At 54.6% G+C, this 24158-nt stretch overlaps 1 protein-coding gene across 2 annotated transcripts in view; it reads left to right on the top strand.

The window, feature by feature from the left end:
* Window positions 1-22597, top strand: part of SMAD3 (SMAD family member 3) — a 117348-nt gene extending 94751 nt beyond the window's left edge. For both annotated transcript variants that reach the window (XM_082737011.1, XM_082737012.1), the window contains exons 5-9: window positions 1135-1185; window positions 10889-11101; window positions 13018-13155; window positions 15464-15608; window positions 18120-22597. In XM_082737011.1, the coding sequence (XP_082593137.1) occupies window positions 1135-1185; window positions 10889-11101; window positions 13018-13155; window positions 15464-15608; window positions 18120-18243 (671 nt within the window). In that variant the 3' untranslated portion in view covers window positions 18244-22597. The remainder of the gene's footprint in view (window positions 1-1134; window positions 1186-10888; window positions 11102-13017; window positions 13156-15463; window positions 15609-18119) is intronic.
* Window positions 22598-24158: the final 1561 nt, after the last annotated feature.

The following is a 24158-nucleotide window of genomic DNA, read 5'->3' as shown; positions in this document are numbered from 1 at the left end:
GGGGCCTGAGGACCACCTTTTCCAGCCCTGTGGCCCCCAGGACATGCACACGGGCCCATCCAGGCCAGGCCTTCCCCAGGCCGCCTTGATTTGGGCTGCGACAAAACAGGAAAGCATTTACGGAGCGCCCACCGTGTGCCAGTCTCGGGGCAGCCATTTGTACGCGCACGACCTTCCTTCACATCTGCAGGTCACGCGGTGGATGCTATTATCCGCATTTTATACCTGAAGGGGGGAGAAAATCGGGGCTCAAAGAGGTTAAACCACTTTGCTAAAACCCCACAGCTGATACACTGGGCGCAGGCCTGGACTCCGGGGCCAATTTGGAAACTGCCTCTTCCCGGGCTCTTCCACATCCCCTGATGGATTGGGTTCTGGAGGAGGAAAAGAAGCCCGTGGCTCCTCCCTCACCCTCGGGGAGGTTACAGCCCGGTTGGGGAGCAGGAACAGACCCCTTTAACAGCTCCAGGCACCTCTGCAGGCAGACTGGCAGGTGGCAGGGGTTGGGGTCTGCGCCTCCCATAGGCTGTCCCAGCTGGAGGCAGGGACACGGGGATGAGCCAAATTGCTCTGGGGAGAGGCGTCCGCTGGGTTGTCTGATGCGATGTGGTTTTCTCTGTTCTGGGAGCAACGGGTGGAGAGAAGGGAGCAGGACAGGAAGAGCTGGGTAGGTTCAGACATCGTTCCCCAGGAACCATCATGCCTCACGTCGGATATCACTCTGGTTGGAGGCCTGTGGGATTTCTGAGGCAGCTTGCTGCGTTTCCTGAGACCTGGGAAGGGGCTGCATTTGGGACGGACAGCTGCAGGCCTTGCTATGCAGGAGGTTGAGGCTTGGCTGCCTGGGCCTTTGAGCAAAGCTGGAGAGAGGGCCTTCCCTGCCCTTCTCATTTCCCTGGGGGCAGAGCTGCAGGGGAGCTCCCGGCCCTGCACTGTGGGCTTGGGCAAGACTCTCACACCATTGAGTCCTGGGAGAGACCTCTGAGGTTATCTGATTATCCATTTGTGCCTCAGGTAAAGACTGGGACCCAGGGACTGGGTTGAGCTGCCCCGTCTTGAGGCAGGCGTTCAGGAATTCAGCTCTCCAAGTCAAGAGTGTTCTATTAGTTCTCACGACTGTGTCTCACCTCACAGGTTCTCCAAACCTATCCCCGAATCCGATGTCCCCAGCGCACAATAATTTGGGTAAGTATCTCCCTGTCTAGCAGCAGCCCTGGCTGGAGGCCGGTGTGGGGAGGGGTCCCTGAGCGTGAGGCTCTCTCCCCCACCCCTGCCCCACCCCCACCATCAGCTGAGCTCAGCCCATCAGGTTTCTGGTTACAGTGATTCTGGGGTCACCCACGGAACAGAGTAACCTGAGAGCAGTGGTGGCAGGAAAAAGGTGACCATGTGCTGGGTTTGTATTTCCCCTGAGTGGCTGTCAGACGTGAGTGAATGAAAATCCCCCAAACCTTGTGCTCAGGAGCCGAGAAGTTGTGGTCAGCCAAGCACTCGTGTGTGGTTTGATGCAAAGCCACGAACAGCCATGTGGACTCTGGCCCCCTGACTTCTGTTGACTGATTTCAAGAGAGACTTGGGGTTTTATCCTAGTATTTCGTCTTAGAATTATGTACTTTTTAGGGTTTTTTTAAAGCTTAGTGTTTAAAAGAGTATTTATTTATTTGTCAGAAAAGAGAAAACACAAGCAGGATGGGGGGGGGGTGGCAGAGGGAGAAGCAGACTCCCCCACTGAGCAGAGAGCCTGGTGTGGGGCTCGATCCCGGACCCTGGAATTATGACCAGAGCCGAAGGCAGATCCTCAACTGGCTTAGCCACCCAGGCAACCCATGTGCCTTTTATTTGAAACAGCGAGATATAAGGAAATTGGGATTGGGGAAGGGTGAGCACAGTTGCCCCTCCTCTCCTCACCCTGCCACACTGTTCTTGTTTTGCTATGGTCCTTCCGGACGTTTGTGGATCACGGGTCTGTATTAGTGCCTCACCAGTGGTGATCACAGTTGTCCACCCATTTTTTTTTTTCATTTTTCTTGTTCCTTTTTAAAGGCATTTCCATATTTAGATGCCCCCTCTCTCCTCTTGCCTTGTCTCCTGATGTTTTAGAGCAGGTGGACCATGGTTTCTGTGTGAGGGCAGTTTCTGGACTCCAGGAGGGCCCCTCTGCTCCTGAGTGGGGCCTGTTGAAGGGTTCAGGGCAAATGGAACTTCCACTCTGTCTTTCCTGGGGGCTGTTTTGATTTTTTTTTTTAATGTGCTGGTCTGGTAGTTTTGGGAAAATGTGAGTTTGATTTTGTTTGGGCCTTGACTGCTGGGGTTTGGTTTGTGAAAAAAGGTTTGGGAAAAGAAAGAGTTAATATCCAAGTTCCGTGAATGGAGTGGAGGTTGGTCTGGCTTTTATTCCCAGTTGTTTCCAGGCCCTGACTGATAGCATCAGATGAAGAAAAGCATTTAGAACCTCGGGAGATGCCTGAAACCCCTTTCATAGAGGCTGACAAGTGGGCAGTGTGAAATGGGACTTTGGGCGAATCTGTTCTAACATCTTTGTAAAATAATATCACTGTGAGTGTTGGGCTTTGCGGAGGGAAGGTCACATTCCTGATGTGAAAGGACCGATTGAGTTATTAAAAACAAACTCTGAAGGCTAGAAGCTGTGTTAACACTTGAGAAATTAAAGGCCAGGATCTTGAACCCGACTCTGGTTTTCCAGCTTTGGAGGTTGGCTGGTTTAAATTTCATTTGGGGACCGTTCTACTCCCCCAGCCCTTGGCCAAGGCAGCCCCTTGAGTCCGCAGACCCTGAGCAGGCCCTTGCCTCAGAAGCCGTGCTGCCTCAGTGGTTCAGAATGAAAGCTGTCCCAGGTGGTAGCTTGCTGGGAATTTCCTTCTAGTTTGGGTAGACCAGGACAACAGGATGGTTTTTGAACTTGGATCTGAGGCAGGGGTGTTCCACGGACTCAGTTCTCCTTCTCTGCCGCCCCATTCCTCAGGCCCCTTGGGTGAGGGCTGAGAATGCTTCAGTCATTTCTCCAAAGGCAGGAACAGCCCCCAGGCCGGGTGGAGAGGGAGTGGGTGCCGGTGTGCTGGGAACACCTGCATGGGGGGGACGAGTCAGCTCATGAGTCAGGGGCAGGACTCGTGGTGAGACATCAGTGCTTCCTGTCCACTTGCGGGGCCCCAGAACCACCCCCCTACCTTCACCTTTTTAAAACTCTTGGCTTCATCCCCACCCAGAAAATCTCACAGACTCCAGGCATCCTCTCTGGAAGGGAGGGATGAAGGTGATGATGATGGCAAACATTTCTTGACAACTTAGTGTTTGGAGCGCTTCATGCACGTTAACCCAGGCTTTGTAACCACTGCACACGATGGCAGTACTATGATTCTTCACTTGCCTGATTAGGAAGCCAAGGAGCAGGCTGGTCACCTCACTCCTGCCAAGTAAATGGAGAAGCTTCGAACTCAGACCTTTGGGATTCAGAGCACGGGTTTCTGTCTGCAGCAGGACACAGTCTCACTGCGTTGTTTAGACCAGCTCCCCTGTCATCACCTCCTCCTCAGGACAAAGCTCTAGAAGGGCACTTATTGGCGTTGAGGGTGGGTCTCAGGTTTAGAAGCTGGGGTGGGAGCCCTGCCCGCCAGCCTTTCTCTTCCTTCCTTGTTGATGCCCCAGGAACTTCCTGCCAGTCCAGGTGGGGCGGGGGGTTCAAGGAGGACTCACAGACCCTGCCATCAAGATACTATGGCATTGTGGGGAATCAGTAAGGCAGGAGTAAACGTAATTATGAAACGAGAAGTAGGTACAGTTGAAATAGCCAGAGGGTCCAAAGGAGACAGTGATGGCGTCCCAGTGCGGACCTGCCCCCAGGCTGGCCTGTGTCCCTGTGGAATTCATTCAGTCAGGTCTGCTGTGTTCCCAGTATGTGCAGATACTGGGAGTCCATGTGGGCATTCACAATCTGATGGGAATGGAGGGAGGGGTCTCTGTCCCCCCGTGAGGCATTGTGCCAGACCCCAAGGGAGTAGGCAGAAGGGGAACTGTGTAGGCCAAGGGGGAAAACGCCAGATCAGGTAGGAAGACCTCAGAGTCATGGTGATAGGTGTGAGCTGGCCCTGGAAGGACAGGTGAGACGCTGGGAGGCGGAGAAGGAGGGAAGGACATCGCGGGTAGAGGGAAGGGCATGAAAGGGGGGGGGAGCTCAGAGGACAGCCACTGTTGTGGTTGGCTGGGATGAGGGGGGCAGATGAGGCTGGTGATGCAGTGGTGGCACTGAACAAAGAGCCTTGAATGCTCAGTGGTTTCCTTCTTGCCTACGAATGAAGTCACTGAAGGGAAGGGTGGTTGGTTATCAGCTGACAGCTTCATAAAGATTAACCTGGCCAGTGTATAGAAGTTAAATTCTAGAGGAAATGGCTGGTGGCCAAAGCCCAGCCCCCCCCCAGATTTAAAAAGAAAAATCTGCCCTTAGAAAGATGTTAAACTGAAGGAGACCAAGATGAACGCTTTGGAGTGATGGCGGTGGGGCTCGGAGGGTCCCTGAGAGAGGCCGCGGGCCTGAATCAGCAGGCAATTATTGACCAGCTTTAACTGGGAAGCTGGTGAGGCAGGACGTCCAGGAGCCGGGATGGGCTTGGGTGGGAAGGTGGCAATGAGTGGCCGATGTCTAACTGTGTCCAGGACACAACCAAGCCGTCCGGAGAGACGCCGGGGCTGGCCCTGCTGACTTTGGAAGCCATTAGCCTGTGGGCAGCCTTTCCCAAAGTGGGGTAAGGGAGACAGGGTTTTGTCATCACCAGAGTTTGGAAACCTGTGCCGTAAGCACCCCCACCCCATACCTCCCCTCTCTGGGCACCCAGGGCACTCACATGGGCAGGCCTCTGAGCAGCCCTGTGCAAGGGAGGCCCGTTGGTTGGAACCTTTCGCCCCCGCATCTGAGCGCTGCCTAAACACTTCACTCTCATAACCTGTCAACCACCTGTAGGATCTCACCCTGGAAACTCTGACAGAGATCCGGCTGAAGTCCTGGGAGTGGGTGAATTGGGAGAGGGAAACCCAGCTCAAGGAGGAAGGAAGGCCAGAGAGGGACTGATCGGGTGCCCTGGGAGGGAGGAGGTTGGGGAAGAGGCTGAGGGTCAGGGGAGGGCTGGGTCCGGCAGCCAGTGGCGTGGGAGGCCAGTGAGCAGGTGGGAAGGAGAGGCCTTGAGGTGACGTTGGAAGTTCAAGGGCACCCTCGGAGCACCTGCGGGGAAAGGTGGGGGCTGAGGTCGGGCAGTGGTATGGGCAGGGCAAGTAAAAGGCAAGATGACAGTAGGAAAGGATGGGGACATCTCAGGACATTGGACTATTTCCTGCAAAGCAATTATGTGGGAAGAGAGGAAACAGAGGACATCTGGCTCGCTCCGCATTTCCTTCCCACTCCGGGCAAGAGACTGAGGCTCCTGCCACAGCAAGGCCACTCCTGGTGACTGGGGGCGGGGCCCAGATGAGTGACTGCCCGCCAGCTCAGCTCCTTGTCAGAGGCAGGCTCTGGGGAGAGCCGGCTCCGTCTTGCAGGGAAGGGATGTGAGCAGGTGACGAGCCTGTGCTTCCACATCGTGCTCCATGAGTCACCTGGGCTTTCCTGAGCCCTGAAGTCAAGGGTTGGGCCGAATGGAGGGGAAGGAGAAGGGAAGTGGGAAGAGGAAAAAGATAAGGAGCTAGACCCTGACGGTGAGTAAGTGGTTCTTGCTTTAAAGGGAGACATTTGGGAAGGGGTCTTGACCGATGGAGAAGAGGTACCAGGGAGCACCTCCGGGGTAGCAGCTACACTGGAGCTGGACCACATGACAGTTCCCAGAGTGCCTAGAGGAAGCTCTCTCGTCCCTGAAAGAGGCCGTGGTCCAGGTGACAGCCTGCCTGGTTCCAGGTGTCTTCCCGCTGCCACATAGAGCTCTTGCTATGGTCTCCTCAGGCTCTGATCTCCTCAAGCTTAAGAAATTACAGACGTCTTGATGACAGCAAGGCAGCCGCTGGTCTTGGCTGCAGCAAACTGGTCCTAGCTGGAAGAGCGGGGAGCTGCTGTCCATGCACACCGCGTTTTGTTGTCCTCCCCCTTAAGGAGCTAGGTTGGAACTGGAGCCCCAGATGTGGGGAGCCTGCCATCTTGGGCCTGAGGGAACTAACCTTGGGGGACACAAGTGGCTTTGACGCTCGGAGTGGTGAGGGAATGTTCCAGAGCCATGTGAGCCAGGGCTGAATGGTTGAGCTTGGGTCGATGAGAGGTGGGCAGCCCAGGCAGCAGGGATGGCAGGGACTGAGTTAGGACCGTGGGGGTGCCTGGGGACTAGAGCATGGCATCTCCAGGGCGGGAGGTCACACTGCCTTCCACAGGGGAGGAGGGCCCAGGCAAAGGCAGTTTGTTCACATTCTGACCTTTACCCTTTGTGATTCTGGTGCTTTGCCTGCTCCTAGCTTTTGATTCATCGTAGAAAGTTAATTTCCCCCTGCTGTCCCCCACTCCTTTTCCTTTACCGGATTTGGATCTCTTGCACATGTTTTTAATAGGCATCCCTTAATCCAAGCGTTGCCTTCTGGGTTTTATTCTGTTTTCTTTTCCTTAAACAAAACAGAAAGTCTATGCCAGCTTGGAATAGGGCTTAAAAGCGAAGCCAGCCAGCGCCGTCAGGCTGGCGAGGAGCCAGCTGTGAATGAAGTGCCCCACGCCCCTCCAGAAGTTTGGCTGATACCATGCTGGTGGGGGCAGGGGGCGGAGAGCGGTGGGAGCGGGAGGTTCCTGCGGCTCCAACATCTCTGCTCTGGGAAGAGCGATGAGCCCAGACGCAGCAGTCTGCCCGGGAGCAGGGCCGTGTGCAGGGGCCGCCTTGGGCACACACCATTGTCTGGTATGCCAGATGTGCCGAGTCTGTGGCCTGGAGATGCAAAACTACTGTCAGGGAGGCAAGTGCCCTTAGCCCTGGGAGAGTCATCCTCTCACAGGAGCCTCTGTGTGATATGTCTTCAGGTCCTTTGCAAGGAGCGATCTTATGCAAAATGGCCTTTGCATTTGTTGGAAGACTCTTGGAATTCAGGCTGGCTGGCTTGATGGATGTGGGAGGAGATTCAGGTTGCCACCTGATTTCTTAAAAGATTTCTTTGGAGACTTAGGGCCAGGGCAAGCTTTGATTCCCCTGCAGAACTTGTCAGCATTGTCTGTACACAACCAGAGACACGTAGCATGTGATGTTCCCTTTTTGCCTTGTCTGCTAGGGAGCTCAGAGCCAAGCTGAGTGCTCTCTCAGTAACTAACCCATGATTTTACTGTTTATAATGTTCTCATTTCCAGCATCCTGACTTTATATTTTTCTTGTACTTAACCATGATATGGATAAGTCTTTGGGTGAGAAATAAAAATGAGGATACATCTGCTGTTTAAGAATAAGTTGCCGTTCGGGACGCCTGGGTGGCTCAGTTGGTTAAGCAGTTGCCTTCGGCTCAGGTCATGATCCCAGCGTCCTGAGATCGAGTCCCACATCAAGCTTCTTGCTCCGCAGGGAGCCTGCTTCTCCCTCTGACTCTGCCTGCCTCTCTGTCTGCCTGTGCTTGCTCTCGCTCACTCTCTCTCTGACAAATAAATAAATAAAATATTAAAAAAAATAATAATAAGTTGCCATTCAAGGGAGAACCCAGAGGGGGCGACCATATGTTTTGGTCTGCAGCTCCCTTTGAAGAGGTTCCTTGAGGAGGGGCAGCTGAGAGGTGCCGGGAGGGGCAGCGGTGAAAGGCACGGCTGGGTCTTGGGTGTTTCTGGAGACTTGTGACTACATGGCTGGGGGCACTGCCCCGGCTCAGTCCTGCTTCCAAACACAGGCCAGCTCATCCGAACAGCACTCAGGAAAACGGTACCCTTCAGACTTGGCCTTGGTCTGACTGCCCTGCCCTCCCCCTACACTCCCAAATCTTCAAACTAGCATCTCTTTAATTATGTGTCAGGCTCCCGAGTCCAGCGTTTTCCACCACATTGTCCAATGTGTATCTGTAAGTTGCGGGGATGTTTAGATAAGGGCTCAGATCTGCTTGGGGGGCCTCTTGGGCCAGGACCCCAAGCCTGTCTCTGGTTCTGAGATGCCTCAAAGCTCACATTTCCCCTGAGTGGTTCTGGCACCACGCTACCCAATGGGTGGCCTGTGACTTTTCTTTTTTTGATGGGTAGCTGTGCCAGGCTTCCTGGGAGCCAGGCTCTCTCTCTCTTCTGCCTGCACTAAGCCCAGGGGGTGCTGGAAGGCTTTATGATTTGGGATGAGGACTCTGTTCTGTACTTTGCTGGGGACGCCAAGGCCCGTGCAGAGCAGCCCCAGCTGCCTCTCCAGGCTGACCTCCGCCAGATGCACAGTGACCTGGATGGTCTGCACTAGGCATCTTCCAGGAAAGTTGCAGTGGTTGTCCAGGCCGGGGGAGCTCACAAAGCAAGGCCAGCAGAGCCAGCCCCTGGGCAGTGGTGGTCAGCAGCCCCTGCTCAGGACTTCTTGCCTCCGACGCGTTGCCCGACCCTTTTGAGTGCCTGGATTATACTTGGATTTCTTGGTGTGTGTGTGTGTGTGTGTGTGTGTGTGTGTGTGTGTTTTTAAGGTCGCCAAAGCAACATAGCTCACATTTTAGTGACCACATTGTTTAAAATATAGCTTATCTCATTGGAATGTCAGAGCGTGGAGTGACACCAGAGCCGGATGGGGCCCATGTGGCTCAACCTGACCTCCGGGGCCTAGGCCACAAGCCACGGTCGCCCCTGCCCCATCACTCCTCCCTCCCCCATTACAAGTAGCCCCTACCGTCTCTCATCTTCCCTGGGAAGAGAGGAGAGGGACAAGGACATTTTACTTCCCCGCAGTGGAGGCCGGGACAGGAGCAGGACGTACTCAGGTTCACGTACATCCTCAGTTCTAATCATCAGCACCACGTACGGAATGCTTGATGCGTGCCCCGCGCTTTTGGGATTTCTCCCGGTCTGTCCGCAGACTGGGCGGTGTTGGTGAAGGGGGCCGCCCGTCCCGTGGCTGTGGAGAGCCACGTGTCAAGCTGAAACCCTCAGAGCTGGTCTGGTTTGCTCACAGTTGCAGAGCCGATCCGTGTGGAGTGCAGAGCGCGTTCTGGGCTGCCTGGCGGTGAAGCCTGGGCTCCGTGACCTGGCTGAAGCTGGAAGGCGGTGGTCTCCACGCAGGGGCTCTTCTGCCCCTTCAAAGACAGCTGGCAGTATCTGGAGCCATTTGTCCGTGTCCGGCTGGGGTGGGGGTGATGGATGTGTGCCACTGGCATTTAGTGGGTGCTGCTACAAAGCCTGTAACAGACGGGGCTCCCTACCCCCCAGTCCAAGGATCATTTGGCCCAAGATGTTGATGATGCTGGGGCGAAGAGGCTGATCTAGGTGTCCTAGCCCTTCCACGGACGCTTTCTGGGCCTGTGCTGAGTGCAGGAATGTTACCGATCTGCATCTTCTCACACACAGGGTAGGCGTTCTCCTTCCCCTGAGAAGGGATCATAGGCACAGACCCCACAAGTAGATCTGGGCCCTCGGCCCTGCAGGCCCTTCCCGAACAGTTTCTGATTTTTTTTTTTCCTCTTGTGCTTCACACATTTCCAAAGTCCTGGTGAGCAGATTTCCCCGGGGGTTCACACTCCAGGCAGTGAGCTGGGGTCTCTGGCCAGGGCTCGGCGCTGGCATGGTGAGCCTTTCCTGTCCCTTGTACCTGATCCCGCAGATGCACCCTAAGTACTCAGGGGACTCCAAATATATTTAGTATCAGGCTGAAGGTCTAAGACGGAGGAGTGAGAAGGGGCGGGGCCTCCTTGGTTCTCCAAGAGGGAGGTGGATTCACGTAGGCAGTGAGGGGGTCAGGAAGATACTCCACCCCATGTTGGGGCCGTGCGGGGCAGGGAGGCTGGACCGGCGTGCTGGGGAGTCCTGTTAGGATGCTGCAGCACTGATGGCAGGGAGGAAGGACGGGGGCCTGGCCCAGGGCCAAACACGGACCCAGTGGGCTGTCCGAGATGATGTAGGGAGGAGGGCCGGGGGCCCAGACAGGTGTGGACTAGGGTGGCCGGAGGTGACAGGAAGGTGAGGGAGTTCCAGGAAAGATGATGGGGGGGGGGATTGTGTAATGGGAAACCTCTATTTCAGGGTTCCCAGCTCTTATTAGAAAGAGAACTGGTGTCTCCCAAGATGGCAGTTTTGCTTTGAGGAGCTCTTGGTTGAGACCACAGGACAAATGGAGAATTTCTTTTAGGTGGCTTTGTGTCTTAGCCGTCCCGACAGACAGCACGTAGAGACATTTGGAAGATAGTTTCTGTAACAGCGGTGGGTTCACTCCGTGGACCATGCACGTGTGGTCGGAGGCCCAGTGCCCTGTGGGCTCCCCCCCCCCCCACCACAGCCCGGGCTTTGCCAGCCTTGTCATCTTACAGGCTCGGACTCTGAGGCTCGGCAGGCTCGGAGTGCCTGAGACCAGGCAGAGCCAAAAGCTGAAAGCCCCTCTGAGGCCAACAGGCTGGGAGGTGGCCGTGTGGGTGGCATGGCCACCCCTGGGGAACCTGCCAGGCCTGTTCAACAGGCTTGCCCAGGTGTTGGGTGGTGCCTGGCCCTCCTTGAAGACAGCATGAACCCAAGGCCAGCCAGGCAGGACGGAGCCCTTTATGAGCTAAGACTAAATGAAAGCGGCAAGGCTAGTGGAGAAGCCCTTTTCCAAACGCTAGAGTACTTTATCACATTGGATCCTGCAGGCTTCGGTAGGACAAGGCACGAGGTCTGGGTATTGTAACACCCTCAGAGAGGTAGAGAAATAGCTTTGCAGAGCAGCCAGGGGAGCTTGCTAGGGAGCAGGCGAACTAGGGGCCCCTGACCCAGTAGCCTGGCTTGTCTCCCCAGACCTGCAGCCTGTCACCTACTGCGAGCCGGCCTTCTGGTGCTCCATCTCCTATTATGAACTGAACCAGCGCGTTGGGGAAACATTCCACGCCTCGCAGCCTTCCATGACCGTGGACGGCTTCACCGACCCCTCCAACTCCGAGCGCTTCTGCCTGGGGCTGCTCTCCAACGTCAACAGGAACGCGGCCGTGGAGCTCACGCGGAGGCACATCGGTAAGGGCACCCCGTCTCCTCATCCACCCCCCTCCCCACCCACATCAGCCCAGCAGCCTGGGCCCAGAACCCACCTGCCCCTCCTAACCACCCCCTCCCCCCGCCCCGCTGTGCCTTACCTTCTGCTGGGACCTGGGGAAAGGACCCACTTCCCCAGCCAGCCCCCAAACTCTGTATTGCCCTATTTAGGGTCCAGGCCAGAAAAGTTCACATTGCTTGGTCACTCCCATTAGAAAACATAGATTAAGTCTGAAGAGGGGAAACCCAAGGACGAAAGCACTCACTTGAGGGGATAAAAATGGCAAATCTATGAAAAGGGCAATGTATGTGATTATCTTAATAAACATACCCCTAAAGGACTGACTGCTAGGTGGATAGGTAGGTGGTGTCCAGAGTGATCTTTTATTAATTTCATATAGGCTGCCAGAACCTTCTAACACCCAGAACATACTTAAGAGACCACTTTGTTTATGGAAGAGGGAGCTGTGTGTGTGTCACTTGGATATTCATAGTTTGGGGATCTTGAGTCCCTCAGAAGACCCTGGAGATGGTATAATAGGGTATGGTCAGTCCAGAGCCCCTGGGCTTCAGGGCAAACCCTGGAGCTGGGCAGGGCACCAGCAGGTCTGGTCCTAAGTGCACCAGAGCACCCTTGATCTTGTCCATATCATGTCTTGAGTTTTCACAGAAATTTTCATTTAAAGAGAGGATTTTATGGTTAAAAGATGAAACGTTGGGGAGCCAGGGGTCTGGGCCTGGGTTCTCGTTCTCCAGGGAACAACCTGATGCCCACGGGAGAGCAGAGTCTTGCCGAGGCCACACCATGAGTGTGACCTAGTTGGTGACAAACAGCCCCCTGCCACTGAGCCCTCAGCCTTACCAGACTGCGTCCATATTTGTTCTACGTTTAAAAAGATATGGGTCCTGAGCGGCATCCACAGGTGTTTGTTGTTCTCCTTATGCTTTTCTATATTTTAAAAATAGTGGTTCAGACACTACCAAAACAAAACACATTTTTGTTCTTTTTGTCGGGGTCTTTCCATCTCTGCCTCTGCTCTTGACAGACAATCCAGTGGCCCCTCTTTGTGGACCCCGAGTCCCCCCACATCCCTCGTGTGTCGTGCCAAACTAAGGAGAAAGGGGCTCTGGGGCCATCATGGGCCAAGGAGGCAGAACTCCCAGCAGCCCCCTGGTTTCTGTCCCACTTGACCTCGTGCCTGTAGAATCTGGCTCCATCTTCCAGCCCTCTGGGCCTCTTCCCCAGAAGCGGCAACAGAGGCCATCGTCCCATGCAGAAAAGCCTCCCCAGGCTGAGAGCAGCTCTCATGTCAGCGTGTTTACGTAACTGCTTGCTTCGGCTCACAAAGCCAGCTTAAAAATAATTTCTGTCCATCTGGAATGGATTTCAGAGATGGAGGAAAAGTGAATGACAGAAACCTATGGAATGTTTTAGAAAAATGCACAGAGAGGAGAAGGTACAGGGGTGGCATGAAGCCATCCCGGTCATGAAGGGCTCCTGGGATGTCTGCTGAATGAGTTTCTGTTGCAGCTCCCGCTCAGAGGGCGCTGTGTGGGGTTCGGCTGCCCTTTGAGGTGCATGGGAACATCGCCCATCTTCTGAAGAGATGGAGGCTCCGAGGCTGAGGAACTTGATTTTGGCCCATGGCTTGTCTGTGGCCAAGGCCATCATGCAGACTTAGCCCATGCCCCTTCCCTGCAACACTGGCCGCCCCGCGTTAGGGGACCCGGTGTCACCCCCATAACCCCTGCGGGTTTAAGCTTGGACTCTGGGTCCTGTTTGTCCGGTGAGGCTGGCGGGGACACAGAACACTGGCTGCAGCTTGGGCCCCTTGGCGTGCCTCTGCTGGCCCTGGGGCCAGCCCCACCCCAGTCCAGTCTGACCCCCATCTCTCCAGGGCGAGGCGTGCGGCTGTACTACATTGGAGGGGAGGTCTTCGCAGAGTGCCTCAGCGACAGCGCCATCTTCGTCCAGTCGCCCAACTGTAACCAGCGCTATGGCTGGCACCCGGCCACCGTCTGCAAGATCCCGCCAGGTAGGAGCTCTCACAGCCCCACCCCGTGGTGCTTCCAGGATGCTGGGGCCTTCTTCATCCTTACCTTTTCTCCTCTTCTGCGTTTGTACTGCCAGCCTGGAGGGGCTTCATAGGGGTTTTGTCTGTGTCTTATCAGACGCAGCCTCTGATGGCTCTGCCTTTGATCCGTAGCCACTCGCTTGCTGCCCTGCCTGCACAGATGCACAGGCATCATGCTTTTGTCCTTCACTCCACAAACTCACACAGCATGTGGGCACCATGCCAGGTGCTTGAGGGAGACGGAGGGGTCTGGGAGGCCCTGTTGCTCTCCCCACAGACCTTACAGACAGGCTAAGTGCATGAGACAAAGACACAAATGGGTTTAATACAAGGAAAGGTACTAATCACCAAGGAAGCAGCAGAGATAAGGTGCTCTTGGATCCAGGGAGAAAAACTCATTTAAGTGTTGGGATGGATCAGGAAAGGCTTCCTGAAGGCGGCACACAGGCATTGAGGGCTGGCTGGCATTCGGCACCGGGTGACAGTTGGGGTGGGGACCTCGAGGGTACATTATGGGCCAATGCCCCGGGGGTGATGGAGAGTAGGGCACATATGGGTGAAACTCTGGCTGGAGAGGCCATGTAAGAAGCAGGAAGTGTTTAGAAAGCATGATGGGGCCAGGCCCCAGAAGGACGCAAGAAAGTTCTGCTTTTATTCTGGGAAGCTCTTGCGGGTTTTCTGTGTAGAACTGATGAATCCCACCTGTATTCCAAGAAATGGCTACAAGCTGCACCCCAGAGCGGGGGCTTGGATAGGGCCACAGCTATGCAGCAACACAGGCATAGAGACAGACCCCATCCAGGCCTCTGGACCTAGAAAACCCAGGCCGAGAGCCCCGCCAGGGCCCGCTTCTCACAGGCATGCAGCCCTGGGCCATGCTGCTTACGGAGTGTGGGCTGTGACCGGGCTGGTACTGGGTGTGGCACGTGTTTCCTCCTCTTGGTAGCAGATGATAGCAGAGTGATGAGCTTTGGGCAGGGTCAACACAGTCTTCTCCCATTATCCTGGCTCCTTGAGTGAGGAGACAAGTTCAGAGAGGGTAAGCCACCTGCACGGAGGCACAGGGCTAGGGAGTGGCTGAGCTGGGAGGAGCATAGGATGGTGGGACCGTGGAGTCCAGTGGTCCCTCTGCTTCTTGGCTTGGCTGGGAGTCGGACCCCACCTGCTGTCCCGTGTCACCAGACTTCCCCTTGGAGAAAAAGAAAACTGGAAGCTCAGTTGTGTTCCTGGCCTTGTCGCTACTCCCTTCCCCAGCCATCCCACACCTTTCTGGGGAGAGCTGCCTTGGCCCTGGTGGGGTTTGTTATCATAGACCATAGGAGCTAGGAGGATCCCCGGAGGCCAGCCTCCCATTTTACAAAGGAGACCCAGGCTTATGAAGAGAAAGTGACCGGCCCAGAGTCACACAGCAAGAGTAGGAGTCCGGTGTTGGCCTACTAATAAATGTCACCTTAGCTCACCTGTTGGGTATTTCTAGCATGTGCTGTTGTTATTTTTCTGATTGACATATTCAGGCATTCAGGCAGTACGACTTCAGATTTATTATAAACTTTATTTGGGCCTGGCTCAGGTTTTACTGCCTGGAGAGTTAGACACACATCTTCACTTTGCTACGAATATCACCCTGCCCCAGCCATGTGCCCCAAGGCCAAACTGTAGCCCGAGTCTCTTGCTCCTTCCTGGTCCCGGTGGATTCAGCAGGGAAGCCCGGGTAGAAGGTACCCTGGGACCCTGTGCCGAGCCACCTGTTGGAACAGCAGGCTGAGGAGCCTTTCGTCTGGCCTGTTTCCCCTGCGCCTACTGTCAAGGGCTCCAGCTCCCTGGGTGGTCAGCCATGCCCCACACAGCCATGGGCATTCTGGCTTAGGTACCTTCTCTCTCTAGTCCCTGGAGTCCTGCCTTGGCCCTTTTGTCCAGGGCAAGGCCCACCTCTCCAAACCCTTCCTCAGGTTGTTAGGTCACTGGCTTTACAGTCTTCCTCAGCCTTCCCTGGCTCCGGGAGCTGGGGCTCACAGGCCAGTGTTGAATCCAGCCCTGCGTGTTGGCCACTGAGGTGGGGCCAGCTTCAGGGGCAGGGACTGAGATGAGGGGGCCTGTCCCTAGCGTGGCACTGAGTGTGGAGTATGGGGCGAACGCACGGAATAACTGTGTGCCACTTGGGCTGGGTGAGGTATGCTGTTCTGGATGACCCAGGGGTGGCTTCAGCCAGCAGTGGGGCTCTGGGCGTGTGTGCCTGTCCCCGCAAGCACTGTTTTTGTTCTCTTGGCAGGGTGCAACCTGAAGATCTTCAACAACCAGGAGTTTGCCGCCCTCCTGGCTCAGTCCGTCAACCAGGGCTTCGAGGCGGTCTACCAGTTGACCCGGATGTGCACCATCCGCATGAGCTTCGTCAAAGGCTGGGGAGCGGAATACAGGTCAGGTCTGGGTGCCACCTGTCATGGGGGCCTGACTGCACAGGACTCAAGCAGCAGAGCAGGGGCCCCTTAGAGATAAGCTAGGCCACCCTCCCCCCAGAGAGCAGAGACCAAGGATCAGAGGCCATGGCTAGGCAGGCCGGGAGGGCCCAAGCCACGCTGGGTAAGGAAGAGCTGAGCACGGCAGTGTCTCAAGCACCAGAAACACATCTTCCTCACCATCACCCTGGCCGGGGACACTGGTACCACTGCCAGTGCACAGATGAGGGGGGACCAAGGCCCAGGGAGGGAAAGTGACTCGCCTGAAGTCACATCATTAGCGGAAAAGCTGAGCCTAGCACTCTGCCTCTTGGCTCCTTGCTCGTTGTTCATTTTGGGCGGATGATTTTAGGACAACCCTCTCCAAGGAGCTGTTCTGCCCTTCTCTGGGGCTCTGCCTCTGATGGAGGTGACCCTGAGGAGCTCAGGTATTAAAATTGAGAGGCAGATGGGAGGAGAGAAGATTTGGGTAGTCAAATAGGAACAGAGTTTACCTGCTAAGAAAGGAGTTTTATTTATTTTTTTTTTTTCAGAATTTCAGATACTGGTTTAAACATAGCACTGGTCAGGTCTACCTGGTCTCTTCTGTTGAATCTCCCAGAGCTTTCTGGTTTGGGTTTGGCGAAGCTGGTCCCTTTTCTTTCCACGCCTAGACTGGAGGGTGTGAGGGCCAGAGCCCTGTGGCCCTCCGGCCCCCAGCTGCCGTGGCAGACGCAGAGGAGCCCGCGAGGCAGCCTGGGCCAGCGCCTTGCGAGTGACTGCCCCCTTCTCTTCATTTTTCCAGATGTTTGGAATCCATTTTGTTTTGTAGTCATTCTGCACCCAGGCCAAACCCATTTCAGTATTGGCTCTGGGCCACCGTTTGTAATGAAATCCAGATGAGCATGACTTATGGAAAGTCAGATTCTCATTAGAGGATTTCGGTCCGTAAAGTCCTCTCCTATTTACCGTATTTGAGCTGCTGTTCCCCGTGTCTGCCCCACGGGCCCAGGGAACACAGCACCTTGGTCTGGGGAGGGAGGGGGCGTCTCTGTAAAATCCAGGATGAGTGACTAACCGAGTAATGAAAGTAGTCAGGCCTCTCAGGAGAACTTACAGCCCAGTTATGACAGCCTGAGGAGATGAGCCCAGGCCCGAGGGCCCAGCCCAAGAGAGATTTTAGCCCACATTTTGGCCCTGGCTGAAATCATTTATGGGACCAGAGTGAAGGGTTACAAAATTAGTATTTTTCTTTCAGTGGGGAAGGGAACTACTTAGCTGGACACCAATGGAAAAGAGCCAGATAGAAGTCCTTTTGCTCTTCCTACACCCAGACTTCTCAGAGGACTGTACTCAGGCATTTCAGGTCAGAGAGGCACGCTGGGGTCCACAAGCCCATCTAGAAACCTCCAGCCTAGGCCAAGCAAGGAGGGCATGTGGCCTCGAGCTAAAAGCCCTCGAGCTTGCACACCACAGTGGCCCTTCAGCTCCCAAGTGCTGGGAGGAGATCCCTTGGTGGTAGAGGCCTTTCCCTAGGGGCACTGTGTCACCATGTGGGACATGCTGCCAGCACGTGGGGTCCTGTGTGGCCTACCGTGTCACTGCCACCTGGCAGCCCCACAGAGCTGCCTAATGGGCGGGTGCGGCCCCTTCCCAGAACAGTCTTGCCCTCCTTCTGCCTCTTGGGCCAAAGAGAGAGTAAGGTTTCATCCCTCCTGTCAGATGGCCAACAGCGGGGAGGGCCCCGGGCCCAGGCCTCTCACCTCCAGCTGGCACAAGCACCTCCGGCCTCAGCAGATAGCCTTTGCTCACTGGAGGCCTTTGGGAGCTCGCCTGTGGGCTGCGTCATCAACCAGCCTGAATTTAGACAAAGTGCTTTGGGGAAAAGAAACGTGTGGTGTGCCTTGGTTTTTTCCAGTAATTGTTCCATGGCTTACTCTGCTTGTAAGATTTTCCAAAATAAGGCCATAGATGGGAATTATATCAGCACATTGGGAACTGATGGCATGTAGATTCTGTCGGCAATGTGCAGAAAACACCCCTCCATCAGACAGACACACGTCATCAGGGCCTGCTGGGACCGGACCTGGCCCTGGAGCTGAGGCTGCCCATTCAGGACAGATGGGACCCAGGGAGACCTTTGTTCAGGCTGGAAGTTCTTTATGGGGGGACCTATCACAGAAATGGGTGGACAAGTAGGATACCCTGGAATTTGCCTCACACATTTAACCCTTGAAGGGCTATTTCCTTCCCTGGCGAGAGAACCTGATTTGTTCAAGGCTCTTTCTTCCTGGTTGGAGGAGTTTGCCCCGGCAGTCTCAGCAAGTCATTGGATCCTCCTCTAGAGCAGGGTCTAGGAAGCCACCATGGGCCTATCTCTGGCTCTGGCTAGAGGACTCTCATCAAAGCAGGAAGAGGTGTTCTGACTTGTATGTGTGTCCTTCTGCTCATTTTTTAAGTCTCCCAGCCCACCCCTCTCCCTATGTCTTGCAGGAGACAAACCGTGACCAGCACCCCCTGCTGGATCGAGCTGCACCTGAATGGGCCTTTGCAGTGGCTTGACAAGGTCCTCACTCAGATGGGCTCCCCAAGCATCCGCTGTTCCAGTGTGTCTTAGAGACACTGGGTGTGAAGGGGGAGGGTGGGGGGGAGGGTGGGTTTTGGGGGGAAAGGCCGCATAGGAGGAGAAAATTGGAACTCACTATTGTCAATGAAGAAGAAATTTTTCTCCCTCAATCAAAGCGGCACTGACCTGTTTTCCAAAACGCAAAAGCAAACCCAGAGATGGATTTTCTGAACAGCTGTGTCTGCCAAACACATGTGCCCTCTGGCCCCCGTTTGCAGGGCAAGAAATGGCTTCTGCTCTGGTGGCTTGAGCAAACAGGTAGTAGTTCACCACCTGCCCCCTCCTCCCAGCCCCCTTCGGATTTAATGACAGCAATCTGGGATGTCACTGTCCAACAGGAAATGGCCGTGGGTTCCGGCCTGGAGTGTGAAACTCACCTTGGGTGTTCTCGGTGGGACAGAGCCTGCAGGGGCGGGAGCGAACCTCATGCCTAGCCCTCTGGCGCTTGTGACCAGTGCTTCAGCTGAGCATTTCTGAGCCCCAGCACTCCAGCAGACCCTGCACCCAAGGAGCCGGATTGACTTGGGGTGGGGAGGGGGGGCGCATCTGTCCCCTTTCCTCTGATAGTGTCCCGAGAAGGGTGAGCCAGCATGCTCAGAATATGTGCTCGTGGACAGTGGGGAAAAGTGGACGAGACCCCTCCTCTCAAATTTGTCCTTTCTCACTTGGAACAGTTGGGAGATCTGCTGAGACTCAGCGCTTATACAATGTATACTTTCTCTTCTCCTGTTAATCTCAGAGATTTGAAGCACGTGAGATGGTCACGTGAGGCAGGAGGCAGTTGTCGCATCAGTGGGGTCTGAGCGGAGGCGACGCTCCATTCCGTGGGTCTGCAGTCCTCTGTAAGAGCTCACTTGCTATTCTCATGCATCCGGCTCTCCTGGTTTACGTAGTCAGTTGCATTAATTAAATGAGCTTTGTCGTATGCTCGTTTAAATGTTTATTTTCTATTTAAAAAAAAATCCTGGGTTGGCACATTGACGGGGAAACCAGCATTGTGGGGGGGCTGGCAACCCCTCTCTCTCAAGGTGAAGCTTTTCCAGGTTTTGTTGAGAAGACACTCTGCCAGCACTTCTGGAAACTGAAATTAACAGAAGCAAATGCAACCGAAGGGAAAAAAAAATCTCAGGCCAACATAGGCAAATGAAAAAGGGCTATTTTTTTTTTTTTTTAACACCTTGGAAAATTGGAGCTTTGGAGCACAGAGGTGTGCCGTCTCCCCCCCCCCCCCCCACCAGGGATGTAAGATTATCTGGCTCACGGCGGAGGATCATCAGTGACGACTTCAGCAGCTATACTGTGTAAGAAGTACTGTTCCCAGTGGCAATTAGTGAGGAAACTGGTATACATTACTTCAACTGGAAAAAAATCCCTCCTTTTCAACTGGCCTCTTGCAGAATACAGCATTGCCACGTGTAACTGGGACTTGATTCTTCGTCGCTGTTTTTGTATGAAATGACTTTATCCCATCTTTTTGCATGGATTTCTACCAGGAAAAGCCAAGGGATTTCCCATGGAAGTCCTGTCTGATTCCAGGCGAAGGGCAGAAAATGTCTACTTCTGGCGGGTATAAATATCAAATGTGATGCCGTTTCTGATGCCTTATGGGGACAATGGGCGCTTCCTGGCACCTCCCCAGCAGGATCCTAATGCCCCCCAGCTCTAGCCATGTGGTTTCCAGATAGGAGAGCTGCTCTCCAAGCTCCCTGAGGACACAGGAAGAGATGGGAGGAGCACCTTGCCAGACCGATGCTGGTCTCTGACTCAGAGCCCAGAGACCCTACACAACCGCCCTCTCCGAGACGGTCAGACACCAAGGGGCCGGGGTTCACCTGCTGTGAAGCCATCTGCCGACTGCTGCTTCCAGGAAGCCGGCTGGGCCTACCTGGACGTGCACGCATGCTCCTGGTCAGGTCTGAGACTTGTGGTGGGGGCACTCCACTGCGGCCTCCACTGGTGCTGTGGTGCCCTCCCCCAAAGCCAGGGCAGCAGTTTCCGAGGGCCTGCGTTCTCCATCAGCCTCCTGCTCCTCCTAGGCCTTCCTGTGGCACACAGCCGTCCTCCTGTTTCTTGGGGACTCGCTTCAGGTACAGCACGGTTTGAGCGATCTGGTGGCTGCGCCTGGATGGTGTCTTGGCACCCCTGATGCTCAGGGCGGAGGGCTACTTTAGGAGGTGTGAAGTCTTAGTCTTGTGTTTCTACAAAAGCTCACTTGGCCCCTCTTCTTTATAGACTAGACCCGTGGAGGAAGATATGAGAGGAGAATGTAGGTAAGTCCACCTCTAGAAGAAATTCAGTCAGACTTTGAGGTGAGGACTTGGTGCCCTTCCCATCAGAGAGGCTGCAGCTGTACTGGGCAGGGGAGGTCCGCAGGGGTAGGGGGACTTGTGTCATATTAGTGGCCTTTCTTTAAGTCACAAAGCGGTTTTCTTAGTTTGAAAATCTTGTTGTAGGAATGGCATTTTCATGTTAAAGAGAATTTTTAAAGGACAGTTGATAGGGGCAGGAGAAAATAGGGTAGTCTGGGGGCAGGGGTGGAGGGCAGTTTTAACGGTCATGTCCTGGGTGGGACTCCCCACCCAGTTGCCTTCACCCTGGGGCTAATGCTGCCCGGAGCCCCCGAGGAGCTAGCCCCGGGCCTGAGGTCCTTAGCTGTGCACCACCCCCAGGAGCCAACATCTCTTCTCTTCCTTTCCTCCCCCACTCCTCTTCCCAACTTTATTTAGTAACTTAGGTCCTTCCAGCACAAGCCCAGTAGGTAGCTGCCCCAGCGGCTTCGGGTTACAGGCTTGTGCTGGAACATCATCTCAGTTGGCCACCTTCCTGGCGGGCTGCAGACGATCTGACATTTTGAGACAAGCTGAGAGTCAGGAGCGGGACCTCTGACTCCTCTTAGGAAGCGCGCGCGCACACAAGGGCAAGGCTGCTGGCAGACTTTCCCATTGTCCTTATGTTGTCTGTGTTGTATTTTTTTATTGACCGTGGTGATTTTTTAAAAATCATTAATGTATTGGAATGAGCTGTAGCACGTATCTTGTGCTTAGTTTTTTTTCCTCCATCTTCCCTTGGCTTCCTAGAGTTTGGACCTATCCCGGGGTTTACTCAAACTGCAGGAAAAGGCTTTAAGTAGCATGTTCATGTCACACACGCATGTATGTCGTCTGGGGAGAAGGCAGAGGGGGTTTCAGCCTGGGCCCCCAGCGGCTCTGAGACTTCGTACCAGTCTTTCCCCAGGCCCAGAGCTCACCTGAGGCCCATCTCTGTTGGCCTCAAAAGGATGAGGAAGACGAATCTGGGGACTGTTCACAGGCCGGTTTCCCAGGGGGGTTACCCATAGCCAGAGGGGGCCTGAGTTTAATGCTGGGCTCTGTGTGACTTGAAGGGGCAGAGTCGGGAGTTGGCCCAAAGATCTATAGTATGTCCCCAATTTACTAAATGTTGTACCATTTTTCTTTTCGGGGCCTGAACGTTCCCTTCTAGATCATCCATCTGAGGAGTATCCACTACTTCTCAAGAGGGTAGAAAAGCAAAACACATACCCAGCAGGCTGTGGCTCTGACACGAAGAGGAGGGGTCGCTCATAGAAGGGTGGAAGGCAGTGGGGACATGATGAGGTCCAGGCAACTTTCTAGAAACACAGGTAGCCGATCATGTAAACTGGATTGAGAAATGCTCTCAGTGATTCTGTAACTGATTTTTTTATGCTGAAATAATGTACACTCTAGCATTCTGGTGTTTTTATATTTATGTAATAATTTCTTAAAACCATTCAAGACAGAGAACTATTTAATTGTTTTGGAGAAAGTCAGAAAGGTCTCTCTGGGCAAGAGTCAGGGGCCCAGCCCATTCTGAACGCTGCTGGTTGCGGGCACAGCGCTCAGCTTCCAGAAGCTACCCCCCGCAACCAAACTGGGTAAGCATGTGGCAGCACGCACAAATGGGAGGGGGGCTGCAGGCTCATCCCCAAGGGACCTCAGAACCCACCCCCTCTCCCTTCAGAGCAGTGAGATCTCCAGCCACAGGGATGGAGCTGGAGCCCCCTCCCTCCCCTCTTCACTCACCTCCCTGCTGCTGTGGTGAGGAGGCTCTTCCAGACACTCTGGGGTGGGGTTGGGGGGGCGGGGACAGAGTGTGGAGGGTGTTGGATGACCTTCACTTCTCAGCCAGCCTGACCTTTGAACACCTTTGTAAAAAGCATGTACGTATTTATAGTGGTTTAGATTTTTCTAACTTTTGTATCTTAAGAGCAGAGCACCTGTTTAAGCATTTTACCCCTATTGTTAAAGATCTGTGTCATCTCTTTCCCCTGTAAGTGCCCTTCTAATAAACTTTTCATTGAAAAGCTCTTCTGGCTGGGTGGGGAGATTTTAAAGGGAGCCCCAAGGGGGTCCCAGGGGCTACACAAATGTCTTCATCCCCACCCCCCATTCTGCCCCAGCCTCTTCCACTTACCCAGGGTACCCTGCAGTGCCAGTCTACCCTCCAGTGACAACAGCTCCAAGGACTTGGTCAGTGCCTCTGAAAACTCCCAAGGAGAAATAGACTACTTGGTCGAATTTTCACTGACCCCAGATAATGTGGATTAAGAAACAAGATTAAAATGAATAAGCAAGTTTTTCAGGGGTGGGGAATGGCATGGGGCTAGAATAATCCTCTAGCCAGGCCACTTGTCCAGCTTTTTCCTGCTAAGGAACTCCTCAAATACCTCCCACACCTGAACAGAGGCCAAGTTCACAGGGGCAGCACCTCTGGGCCTAGCGATTGGGCCCCCACGGCCTGCAGTGAAGTCCTGCCTTCAGAATTACTAGTTCTACCATCCTGTCCCTGTCTTCCCCAAGGTTTTAGCCAGTATTTCTCAGCAAGTGACTCAAATCCCCAACTCTAACCCAACCTGTTCCTTCAGATCCACGACTTAAAATTCCAGTTGCCTGGTAAATGGGACCCAAATCACAGCAGCCCCAACCCGTCCCATCTTTCAGCTCGTTCAAGCTAGCACTCTAGGGACTCCCAGTTTTGATCAGTAGCCTCTCCCCATCCCCTCCTCCCCCCTCTCCAAGTCCTGAACAGGTCCGAGGCATTTTTCTCCCGAGCTTTCCATCCCCTACTGAGCAAGCCTCCCTTTCGGGAAGGCCCCACTCCCCAACTGTCCTGGCCCTCTCAGGCAAACTTCTCTTGGGCCTGTGCCTACTCCAGCTGGGTTGGTGTTCCCAGACCACTATATGCACTCTTGACATTCCTTCCTCAGTGACCTCATCTCCCCGCATGATTTCAAGCCACATTAATGCTAATGACTCCCAAGTCCATATTTATAGCACAGACATCAGTCCCAAGTTTCAGACTTGTATCCCACAGCCTACTGGCGCACGGAGATGCCACAGCACTTCACACTCATGGTCGTGGAAGTGGAATTCATCCTTGCCCTCGCTAAACCACATCCCTCTCCTCTGGCCTACCGGCCTGGAAGCCATAGTCACACGACGCTTCCTCAGCCCTACGTCCACCCAGTCCGGCTCGTCCACGCCCCCTGCCCTGTACTTCAGGTCCTTAGCACCCAGACCACACGGCTTCTCAATAGCTCCGCCTCCGCCTGCACTCCCAGGAAAGCATCATCAGCACAGCTGTGTGATCCGCATGACCTTAGATGCTCCGGGCCACAGCACAAGCTCCAAAGCCTTTATCAGGGACCCCTGGGCTCTCGGCACTTGGCCCCTATCTGGCTGTCACAGCTCACTGTTAGTGCGCAACCCAGCAGTGAACAGGTGGTGGAGCTCCTTACGGACTCCCCTCCGGACTCCCCTCCGTGAAGATGAGCCCTCTTCCCCAGTCCACACCCACGCCCCGGGCCTGCCCGACACCCCAGCAGGTCACTCAAGCACTGTCACCAATGCTCTGGGACTCAGGCAGAC

This window comes from Mustela nivalis (assembly GCF_964662115.1).
Source record: "Mustela nivalis genome assembly, chromosome: 6".
NCBI lineage: Eukaryota > Metazoa > Chordata > Mammalia > Carnivora > Mustelidae > Mustela > Mustela nivalis.
The sequence above is the reverse complement of the archived record's forward strand: the minus strand, read 5'-3'. Positions and strand labels throughout refer to the sequence as shown.